Below are 11,116 nucleotides of genomic sequence, written 5' to 3'. Positions count from 1 at the left end.
TGTGGAGCGAAGCAGGGGGAAGCAGGCCAGAGAGGTGTTTCAGCATGGGGTTGGTGACGGTGCCGCGGCTGGAACGGGCTGGGGGCACAGCGTGGTGGGGCCAGGACGTCCCCAGGGCTCCGCCACCCTGCCTGCTTCCCGGGGCTATTTTTAAGCCTGTGCGGGGCAGCTTATACATGGCCAAACTAAGCCCTGCTGCCGCAGCAGGCAAGCGCGGCGGCACGCTGTGTCTGGGTGGCTCGGCAGGGCCGGGCTGGTGGCACCATGGCTGCACCGGGGAGGGTGGGATGGCGGCTTCCTGGGGACAAGGCAGGGCTGTGCTCTCAGCAGTGGCCGCGGTGTGCCGTGGACACGCAGCCCTGGCCTCTGCCTGGCATCTCCGCTTCCTCCCCTTCTGCACACTCTTGTTTCGCACTCCAAACCCCCCGAGAAGCTCCTCTACCTGAGCAGACGAGTGGTCGCAGAGGTCTGCAGCTCAAATGACGCCCAAGTGACAAAGTGCCACCAGATCTGCGGGGGACATGCAGGCTGTCACTCCCCCCCGGAAGCTGGGGGAGCCCATCTCAACCTGCCTTGTCCTCCAAAGTCCTACCCTCTGCGGCGGTGCTGCTGAGCGGAGGTGAGCCCCTCTTCCCTCATTTCCCACCCTCATCCCCTCGGGGCCAGCAGGGCGTCCCTGCCTGGGACGGGGTGCGACGCCGCGGGCCGGGGCTGCCCATGCGGGGCAGGAGTGGGGGCACCCGGAGGGTCCCAGGAGCATCTTTTGCATCTTTGCCTGGTCAGAGCAGCCTGGGGACTGGTTCCCTGTGGGAACCCTGGTGGAGCCCCACCGGGAACCCCCCCCCCCAGCCTGGGGGAGGGCCGTGGCTCCGGGACAGACCCAACTTTGTTTCGGGTTGCCAGGGCGAAGGCTTTTCCCAGCTGCCCATGGAGGCAGGGGAGCGTGCCGGCGTTGCTGGGGGACCGGGGATGCCAAGCGGGGCGCTCGCCAGCTCCAGAGCAACCGGCCAGGCACGGGGAGCCGCGGCGGGGCCGGGGAGGGCAGCACGGTTCCACTGTGCCCCGCTCGGCCCTGGCAGCAGAGGTTGAAGAAAAGGACTCCTCCCACCTTGGTCACTTTTTAGGGGAGCAAATCCCACCCCAGCTACATCTCTCCTGCCAGCCCGACCTCGCTCCTCTGGCGGAGGGATGAAAGGCTCCGAGGAAGGAGCGTAGAGCCAGCAGTTTACCTGGCAGGTTCTGCAAATCTCGTTCTGAGGGACAGAATTCATTCCTGCCTGCAGCAGGTGATGAAGAGCACGAGGATTAGCAGCCCTCGTCATGGTAATCCCAGCTGGAAGTAGAGCCGTTCTTCACTTTATTACTGCACAAAGCTTTCGCTACAACTAAATCCACGCTAAATACTTGTTGTTTAAAATACCATGATACAGTGTTCCCACGCTTGGTTTTAATATTAGTCACAGGAATGATGTATTTAAATGAACTAAAATTGGAAAACTAAAACCCCCAGGCCCTAAAAATACAGGCACAGCAACACTAAAAATTCCACAGTCTACCAATCTCTGATAAAAACATCCCTGGGCAAATCTGAAAGCTATTACCTGGTACTTCGTAATTGCAACAAATAATTTCTGGTCTAGAATTAGCCATTACAGCTGCTATTACAGTGGGAAAACACACAGGAGCATCCGTTATCCTCCTTACCTTCTGTCCCCTCCTCTCGGCAAGCTTCCCTGCTGTGGAGAGCGTGCTGTGAGGGGCGGGAAAGGTCAGGCTAAATAACTGCATTAAAAAGTCTGTCCAGCGGAGCCAGGCAAGTGCCTCTCCTTCAGCAACAGATCTCATATATCGCAGCGGAGGCCGGCTGGCTAACTCCTGCCCTAAAGGTATCTGCCCCCAGTAAGAGATATTTCCCCCCCCCCCCATTCGTCTTACTGGAGAGCAGCGAACGGAGCCTCCAGGCTCAGCAAAGTCCTGAGCTCCTTGAAGAAAGGGATCGCTACCGTGTCTCCTGTCAGTTCTGTTCTCCTCCTCCTCGCTTTCATAAAAGCAGCCTGGTAAAACAAAGTGCAATATCCCTTCACTGATGGCCTGAGGTTTCCAGGTCGATGCTCTTTAACAGGCAGCAGCGTGCCAAAGCACGGTCCCGAAACTCAGCAAGAGGTTTTGTCTCAGCAGCCTCCCGCAGCTGCCAGTTCCCCCCGTTACGCAGCCGTCGTGGCAAGGCTCTGCCCTACTCTTGGTCGGCTGGTACCAATAGTTTTCATCACGCTAACAGCACTTGCCCTCTGGTTGTGCTCACCCACACCCGGGCCTCTCACTTCCAGGACCCAGCAGTGTCCCCCTGCAACCCACCACCCCCCCAAAAATAGGGTTCAAAGAATCTCTGCTGTCCTTTACAAGTTCTAACCACCCTGTCACCAGCCAAAGCAAGCAGCCGAGCCCCACTGCTCCCAGATGGCTCTGGGGAAACCTCAGATCTTTGTCAGATTTTTTTATTCAAGAGAAAACAGACTGAGCTACCAGCGCACTGAGACTGCCTCTGTCGAGCTGATGAATCTTGCTCTAAGGGCAGTGGAAGAAGGAACGGGGGGTGCTGCTTGTCCAGAAACTGGTCGCACCAGGAATCAAATTAACTGCCGGTGATTTCAGGCTCTGCTGGAACAGCATGTTAAGGTTATAGTCATTCCTAGTCAAGCCTGTGAATTAGTGGCTGTTCTCCAGGTCCAAATTTCAGGCAGTATTCCTGGCCGGTGCAACAAGGTGCAAAGTTGACAAGATGACAAAGTAGCTGAAGGAGACAGATGAAAAGTCAAGTGCAGTGTTGGCTCACCAGTGTCCTCCACACCCAGACCTCCCAACAGCGTCCAACTCCGCCCTGGAAACCAGGCCCGTGTCTGGATGTGTCTGTCGGGTCTCCAGCACCCCAGCTGGCAGCTTCAGTTCAACGTAGCTCTTCTCCTCCACGTGGTCTGTCTGTTCCAGGAGCCACCGTCTCTCCTGGTCGCTGACATCCAGCCTCAGCGTCACCTCCTGGAAAACGCTGTTCACAGCAACCTGTACCACACAGAGGAAAAACAGCTCAATCCCGGTCACAGGGCAAACGCTGCTCACGTTCTCTGGGTAGAAGACGGGCTGTTACCGCACCTCCTTAAAATGAAGCTTTTTGAACATGCAGATACTGGCTTCATTTTCCTGACCAATCTTAGCCTCAAACGTGGTGATCCCCAGGTTTCTCACTCCTGCAAAAGAAACCAGAAAGAGAAGCATTTCTATTACCGCCTCGGCTGCCACATCTACGAAGGCACCGGACTCCAGTTTCCGGGGCAGACGGATCCCTTACTGCCCTGTCTGTATCACTGGGACTATGTGCTTCTAGATCACATCCCGACTGCACTCCCGTTCCGTTCCACCGAGCCACCCTTACCATAGGACATCATCATCAGAGTTGCCTCCTTGCCAAACCCTCTGCCTCGGTAGCTGGGCTCTGAAAGAGAGAGCCACAGAAGTCAGCATCCAGTTATGAGAGACAAATCAGCCATGCCGGGTACTTTTCGGAAGAGACCGTGACCCAGACCAGCAAAGGATGCTGATCAGGGCTGAACAGCCATGGTGAGGCAATGAGAAGAAAAAGCTGCTGTACATAACATCTGTCTGCAGCTGGCTTTAGCCACGGTGACAGAGGCCCAAGCTAGGAAGCAGAACTTGACCTGCAATCATAATTTCAATCTCGCCCAACGTCGGATCCTCAGTGTCAGTGAGGAAGAGATTCACGTCCCCCACCATGCAGTCCTCATCCGCACACGCCTGCCCGGACCACCGCTCCGTGTCCAACACAATGAAGGTGCACTCTGGGGAAAACAAAAATGTAGCAGCATTTTCAGGGCACGCTGAGAATTATTCACAAATTACTGAAGGATGAAATTAAAGGCATGCAATAGACAGAGGAACAACAGTTTCTACATGTTAACAGCAAGGAAGAGCTAATAATTAGACCTCCCATGCCAAGTGTGCCTGCTCCCATCCTGAGAAATATAAGAAATATTCTGAAAAACACATTGTGAGGGTGACGTAGACACCAGGACTAGAAACAGCCTATTTAAGGAGCATGAAAACTTTCACCCCATGACTGAGGTCTCCCTGTCTTGTCTCACTCTGCAGCAAGTTTGGGCAAAGAATTGTTCGTTGCACAAGAGACCGAGACCTAGTGATTCACCTAGTCCGTATTACATTTGCTTTTAGTAAGGCTTTTAATGCCAGCTAAGACAAATATTCCAGATGGAGGTCTTTGCCAGCCTCAGTATTTTGCAGCTCACTATATTTCTACCAGGCTTTTATGGGCAGTGATTCATTACCTGTAGGAGAGCCAGGGAGCCAATTCAGTCAGCCCACCTCAACCAGGTAATTATAAAGTCAATCGATTTCTCAAGGAAAAATACAACCCCCTTCCACCTTTTTACGACAATGAGACCCAGGGAGTGTTGACTGTGTAGCAGCAGCTCAGCACATAATGCTGTGGGAAGTAAATCACTGTAATCTTTGAAAAACTGCATAAAAAGGACACCAAAAGCCCTGGACATTCTCTACTTCCCTGAGCATATACCAGCTATAAACAGAAAGCCAGTTCGAAGCTACTGTTGTAGAAGGTCTCACATCCCATCTGCTTCAGCACGTAGAGCCCACTCACCGGGCGCTCTCAGCCCACTGTGGGTCCTTTACAGGACAGAAGGGACCTGCTCACCACTCCCACCCACCCTTAGAAAACATTTAAGATCCTCACTGTCTGCGTCGTCCCGCCAGCTGCGCTGCATCTCATACTCCTGCTCCAGGCTGAGTGGTTCAGAGGCGGTCAGGCGCTGCAGCTCCTCGGACTGCATCCACTCGTGGTACCTGACAACGGGACCCAGAACCAGATCGCTGCCTGAGCTATAGCATCACAGTCCGATTTCCACAAGTGCTCTAAGGATCCGGCTGTCATAAACCGGTTCTGGAAACACTAGCCTGGCATTCATGGCAACTTAAAAGTATCCACAAGCCTCTCTCCCTTATCTAACACAGGAATCGGGGTTCTCCATGGAAATTTAGCAAGTTTGTCCATCCTGTGGCTTTGTCTGAAGAGTGCCCAATGCAAACTTGATGTTTTTAAAAGTACCGAGCATTGAGTTCCGGTGCATTTCATCCCAGCTGAGATTGATACAGCATCTCCTGGATGCTGACAAAAAGACTAATACTGGCACCTTTGTGCTGAGGCTGCAGCTGCCCAGGCCAGCACTTTACAAACTGCCTGCACGCCTGTTTCCAATTTATCAAACATCCATCTGGCTTTACACATTGAAGTTTTGCTCTTCCACTGTCATTAGAGAAAGACATCAATGAACAAGAGAACTGTTGGCAGTTCACTCACAGCCAGGTATTTCCCCTTCCGTGGGTACACAGTGGCACAGATGAAGTTCTCTTTGTCAGCAGACCTGGCGAAGAGGACAGACCTGCCAGGGATGTCTGCTGCAGGGCACAGAGGGCAAAACCGGTTGCCTTTCTATGAGTGCTCTTTCTGCTGAACAGTTCCCAGGGGGAAGAGGGCCCTGCAGCTGTCAAGCCAGCACCCTTTCCAAATATCACACTCCCTTGAAAAATAGAAGTGAAATCAGACAGTGCAAAGAGTATCAGGGGAGGACACAAGCCACGTACCGGGGCACGTGTGCAGAAGTGTATGGCACCAGGGTCACCCTCTGTCCTTGCAGCACCGTGTTCTGGTTGATCTTCATGGCCTCTGCACCGAGAGAGACCCAACACCCCACTCCGCATCTCCAGCGAGGCCAAGGGCTGGGACAGCACCCCTGGAGCCCTTCGGGAGCCAGTGGCAGCCGCTCTCACTGTGCGGACAGGCCCCAGCTCATACCAATCCCACGCACAGCAACCTTCCCACGTCCCTCGTGCTCCCCCCCCCCCCCCCCGACCCAGGGCAGGGCTCTATCGGTGCCGAGTGCCCCCAGGGGCCCAACATCGGCCGGGGGGGACTGCCCTGACAGGGGCCACTTAACACTTCATGACCCAGGTGGCGGTGGAGGCGCCCTGCCCCAACACACCGCGGGCCTCGGGGAGCCCCGGGACCTGAGGGGAGCCCCAGGGCTGAGGGGAGATCGGGGCTGAGGGGAGATCGGGGCTGAGGGGAGCCCCGGGACCTGAGGGGAGATCGGGGCTGAGGGGAGCGCCGGGGCTGAGGGGAGATTGGGGCTGAGGGGAACCCTGGGCCTGAGGGGAGCCCCGGGGCTGAGGGGAGATCGGGGCTGAGGGGAGCGCCGGGGCTGAGGGGAGATCGGGGCTGAGGGGAGCCCCGGGGCTGAGGGGAGATCGGGGCTGAGGGGAGCCCCGGGGCTGAGGGGAGATCGGGGCTGAGGGGAGATCGGGGCTGAGCGGGGGCCCCGCGGCCGGGAAGAAACGCCTACCTGCCGCGCCGCCCTTCCGCGCATGCGCGGAGGCCCACCCACCTCCCCGCCCCGAGCAGTCTTACGTCGCCGCCCCGCCCCTACACCTCCGCCCCCCTCCCGCCGACGCGCGCGTGACTCCGACGCCCAATGGCGGTCGGCGCATTCACCCCGCCCCCGCCCCGCCCCGGGAGCCGGTCACGTGCGCGGAAGGTCCCCGTGGGCGGCGCGTGCGCCGTAAGTGCCCCGCGATGAGGGAGGTGGGGCCGCCGGCACGAGCCGCCGCTGGTGAGGAACCGGGGTCCCGGGGGGGTTCGGGTGGCGTCCCCGTGAGGGAGAGGGTGGCGTGGGGCCAGGCCGGGGGGGTCCCGGTGTGGGAGAGGGTGGGCTGAGGCCTGGGGGGGGGTCCCGGTGTGGGAGAGGGTGGGCTGAGGCCTGGGGGGGGTCCCGGCGCGGGCCGGTGGTGAGCTGGAGCGACAAGGCCCTGGCGGGGGGAGAAGGCCGCTGGGCCCCGGGGGGGCGTGGGGGCCCTCGGGGTCGTAGGGGGCTTCTGCGGGGCGGGGAGGGCGGGTTGGGTGAGCAGCGCAGCCCGCCGGGTGGCTGGGAGGGGGGCAGGCAGGCCCGGGGGGAGACGGGAGGTGGCAGGTCTGGGGGGCTCTGGAGGCCTTGGCAGGCTCTGGGCCCTGGGGTAGGGCCTCTCCCGGGCTGGGGTGGGTGCCCTGCACAAGACGCTTTCCCCGGCCGTGTCCCGGAGGTGGCTGTGGTCTTGCTGCTTTCTGTCGGTGTGTTGAGCTCGACTCTGGCGACTTGAGTCGAGGTCTGTTATAAAGGAAGATGTTTGGCCTCTTCTTCCGAGGGCCGGTCTGGTTATGCCCACAGTGAGCTGTGCTGCCTGATTGATTTCTGTCGTCTAGCGCGTGTGTGTAAGCTGACCAACTGGTCGGGTTTTTAGTGGTGCTCTTAGCTTGTGAAGTTTGTGCTGGTGATTTGTCCCAGTTCGTGTGGCTAAGTAGGAGCATGTGTAGAAGTATGAGGAATTTGATAAAGTTCTTAAACAATTCAACTACGCCTAATTATTTACTGACTCTGAAACCTTTCAGAAGGCTTGGGTTCTCCCTCTCCCCTTTAGTTTTTCTAAGACAATGCGAAGTTCCCCAAATAATTCTGCTTTGGAAACCTTGGTACATGTAAGAAAACTTCTTGGTTGGTTTGGTTTGTTTTGTTTTTTCATAGGTCCAGTATTTTCATTTGTCTGCTTATTTCTTTACTTGCGATCATGGGGAGAGACTGTAGGCTGGTTTTTTACTGCTTTGATTTGCAGGAGGCACGTGCTCTCTAAGAGTAGTAGCTGCTTGAGAAGCAGCGGTATGAGATCATCCTCAAGGCAGGCATTCTACCTCTTGAGGTTTTAGTGTCTGAAACAGCCCCTCTGGCTGTTTGGGGAAGGTGAAGTTTGGTTGTTACGTGCTGTGAAAGGGCAGGGCCTTTTGGTTACTTCTAAACTAGTTTAACAGGTATGAGAACTTTTTGGTAGAGTATTGAAGCAAGTGCTGCCGGTGAGTGGGGTATATCTGTCCCAAGTGCAAGGCCCTGCTGAAATCCTCTTTTGTTCGGATGTCAGAAGGCTGATGTGTAAAAGCTGACTCGTGAATTCCTCCTCTTTCCGACAAAGCTAACACAACTTTATGATGTTTCCCTAGGTTAAAGGCAATAGAAGTCGAAAACACCCTCCTGAAAACACCTTCCTCACTTTGCTCTGAGCCTCCCCACCGTCTTCAACATGGCTGGTGGCATTACTGATACAGGAGAGCTTTACTCTCCCTATGTAAGTACTGCTGTTTGTGGTTTTGCTCAGAAGCCTTTGCAAAATCCTCTTTTCTCAACGTTATGTTTTCATTTCCTGCTTCCCCATAGACATAATTTCAGTGTTTCAAGATATGATGAAGGTCAAAGGGTACTTAAAAACGCTTGTACTTGGAGGGGTTTTTTATGTCGCAAATCCCTTTATGTACTGTGAAGGGATGATGTCTGCTTAAGGTATAGTTCTAAAAGTGTTAAAAAGAGCTTCATGCCCCATACCAGCTCTTGCACCCTTCTACCCACTTTCCTTATATTTCGCTAATGTTTTCATCAACCCAAATTGTCACATGAACATAAACATAGCATAAACAGGGGGGATCGTGACGTGGAAACTATCCCACTTTGCTTCTCTTTCTTTACTTTATGTAATGTTTTCTTCTGAATTTCTTAAAGTTTCCTTATTTGTAGCTGTTGTAGTAATCTGTTTTAAACCACTTCACTTATAACCAGTAATCAAGATGTTTCTTCCTTGTGATGTGGTGTCCCGTGAAACTGCAGAGCCAATTACTGTTTTACCATGTTACTGGAAATACTGGTTTTCATAGCCACAAGTGTTCATACCGTGTCAGCTCTCAAAAACAGCACTTTGCATACACTTTTTTCTGAAGTGAGCTCAGAGATGACTAAAGATAGAGCCACTCCTGAAATCTGTGTGTTGGCTTTCAAATGCTTTAAAACTTTCATCCCCATGTTAATGACTGAATTTAGAAGAATGGGATATTAGGCTGCAGAAATAGGTCACAACTGAGGAAATAGAGAACAAGACAGTAACTGGGATGTCTGGACCCTAAAGGATTAGTGTCACCTGCTCTTATGTTGTTATGTTAGTGTTGCATGAATTGCCTAGAGTCTAATCTCAAAGGCTATGACTCTCTCCTCTTTCCCTGAGGATGTCTAGCCAGACTGAACACACGGGCACCATCCTCATCTCTCTCTACTTGACCAAAGTCAAGGAAAATCACCTGAGGTGTGTTTTTTTTCAAGAGTCCTTTGCTGAAGAGTAAGCCATGGCCCTGGGCACTTGAGTTGTGCTCAGGGAATGACAGCTCTGCCAGCTGAATGAAAAGAACTTGCCTGCAAGCTGCAATGTCTGATTTTTTGTGTTTGTTTTTTTTTTCCCGTTGTTCTGGGAAACTTGTCAAAAGATGAATTTGCTGTGCTTATGTCAGTGAATGAAGGGCAGGACTGCTCACAGGATCTCTGGGGAATAGTTCTCCTGATATTAATTGCTCCACACACAGAAAAGTGTACGCAGACACAGTTCTTTACTGGCTCTTCTCTGGAGAGACTCTGACCTGTATAGAAACAAAAAAACCACAACTCTGGGGTAATTTTTGATCTTCAGGTAAATCTATAGTTGGGGGGGGTGTGTGTCCTGTGCAGGTGCACAGTTATCTTTTGCCCCTGGGCAGAAAAAAGCTCATTGCCAGAGAGGATAAAATTCTTTCCCTTCCGGAAGTAAAATCCCTTCTTCAGAATGTGCTCAGCTGCTTACTGGTGAAATGGCAAGCAGGCTTTGAATTAGAATTCTGTCTGGATATTTTCTGCTTGACTAAGAATAAAGAACAACAAGAGATTCTGAAAGGTAACTTACGTACGTAATCATAACTACTTAGGTTCAGTTCAGAAAACAAGGAGAGACCCCAACCCTTCTGGTAGAAGGCAGTGGATTTGAAAACAAACAAACAAAAAGCTCACGTGCTTTTTAACTTTAAAAGTTAGAAAGAAAAAAAAATATTTAAAAATAATTAGAAAAATGGGGAGGAATATCAGTTTCTCCAGAAATGTCCTGACATTTTGTGCTGACAACTTTTGTTCTTTGGTTATCTGTCCCCTCCTATATTTATTTCTGGCATAGGCTTGCTCCCACCCTGCTTGCTCAAAGATTGCTCTATCCATTTAAATCGGTATGTATGTGAGGTGTCTTGGGTGATCTCTGGCACAGCTGCAACCTCTCATGTTGGATTATGTGGATGATTGCAGGTTGGCCTGGTTTACATGTTCAACCTCATCGTTGGAACAGGAGCCCTAACCATGCCGAAGGCCTTTGCGACGGCAGGGTGGCTCGTCAGCCTCGTTCTCCTAATGTTCCTGGGATTTATGAGGTAGGACATGAGTATGTGTCTTTAGGGGATTGGGGGGTTCAGCTGGGTGGGGCTGTAAGGACAGTGCTAAGACCTTTGCTGCTTTTCTGAGTGATTCTGTCCCTCTCCTGCTCGAGCATTGGTCTCTGCAGTTGTGTTGCCTGTGGACCTTATTTGGAGGGATGCATTTTCTGACTGCCTGCAATAGTGCTACATCCCATTTCCTGACTGATGGGAAAGACTTTTTTTTCCAGTCCAGAGTCTTCTGGGACCTTTCTCCCAGCTTCCTTTTTTGACGCTGTCCTTGCTGTGGATACATCCCTGTCGTGGTTTAACCCCAGCTGGCAACTAAGCCCCACGCAGCCGCTCGCTCGCTCGCTCTCCCTGGTGGGATGGGGGAGAAAATTGGAAGAGTAAAAGTGAGAAAACTCGTGGGTTGAGATAAAGACAGTTTAACAGGTAAAGCAAAAGCCGCACACGCAAGCAAAGCAAAACCAGGAATTCATTCACTGCTTCCCATCGGCAGGCAGGTGTTCAGCCATCTCCAGGAAAGCAGGGCTCCATCACGCGTAACGGTGACTTGGGAAGACAAATGCCATCACTCCAAACATCCTCCCCTTCCTTCTTCCCCCAGCTTTATATGCTGAGCATGATGCCATACGGTGTGGGATATCCCTTGGGTCAGTTGGGGTCAGCTGTCCTGGCTGTGTCCCCCTCCCAACTTCTTGTGCCCCCCCAGCCTGCTCG

General features: G+C 53.2%; 2 protein-coding genes across 4 annotated transcripts in view; one reads left to right on the top strand and one right to left on the bottom strand.

Moving 5' to 3' along the window:
• Positions 1–1,336: 1,336 nt before the first annotated feature.
• Positions 1,337–6,463, bottom strand: NAT9 (N-acetyltransferase 9). Of its 2 annotated transcripts, XM_076353826.1 has the most exons (8): positions 6,447–6,463; positions 5,689–5,873; positions 4,781–4,890; positions 3,711–3,851; positions 3,428–3,487; positions 3,148–3,242; positions 2,834–3,057; positions 1,337–2,054 (listed from the first exon to the last, which is right to left on the bottom strand). In XM_076353826.1, the coding sequence occupies exons 2-8, from the start codon at positions 5,763–5,765 to the stop codon at positions 2,042–2,044; spliced, it is 720 nt and encodes a 239-aa protein (XP_076209941.1). In that variant the 5' UTR covers positions 5,766–5,873; positions 6,447–6,463; the 3' UTR covers positions 1,337–2,041. The 2 variants fall into 2 exon arrangements, with proteins under 2 accessions (XP_076209941.1, XP_076209940.1); XM_076353825.1 differs by lacking the exon at positions 6,447–6,463 and having other exon boundaries at positions 5,689–5,902.
• A 203-nt stretch (positions 6,464–6,666) lies between these two features.
• The window catches only part of SLC38A12 (solute carrier family 38 member 12), a 45,983-nt gene continuing 41,533 nt past the window's right edge, over positions 6,667–11,116 (top strand). For both annotated transcript variants that reach the window (XM_076353823.1, XM_076353822.1), the window contains exons 1-3: positions 6,667–6,713; positions 8,126–8,250; positions 10,269–10,390. In XM_076353823.1, coding sequence (XP_076209938.1) covers positions 8,206–8,250; positions 10,269–10,390 — 167 coding nt within the window. In that variant the 5' untranslated portion in view covers positions 6,667–6,713; positions 8,126–8,205. The remainder of the gene's footprint in view (positions 6,714–8,125; positions 8,251–10,268; positions 10,391–11,116) is intronic.

This window comes from Aptenodytes patagonicus, chromosome 16 (genome assembly GCF_965638725.1).
Source record: "Aptenodytes patagonicus chromosome 16, bAptPat1.pri.cur, whole genome shotgun sequence".
Classification (NCBI taxonomy): Eukaryota; Metazoa; Chordata; class Aves; order Sphenisciformes; family Spheniscidae; genus Aptenodytes; species Aptenodytes patagonicus.
Note: the sequence above shows the minus strand (reverse complement) of the source record. Positions and strands in the feature narration are given on the sequence as shown.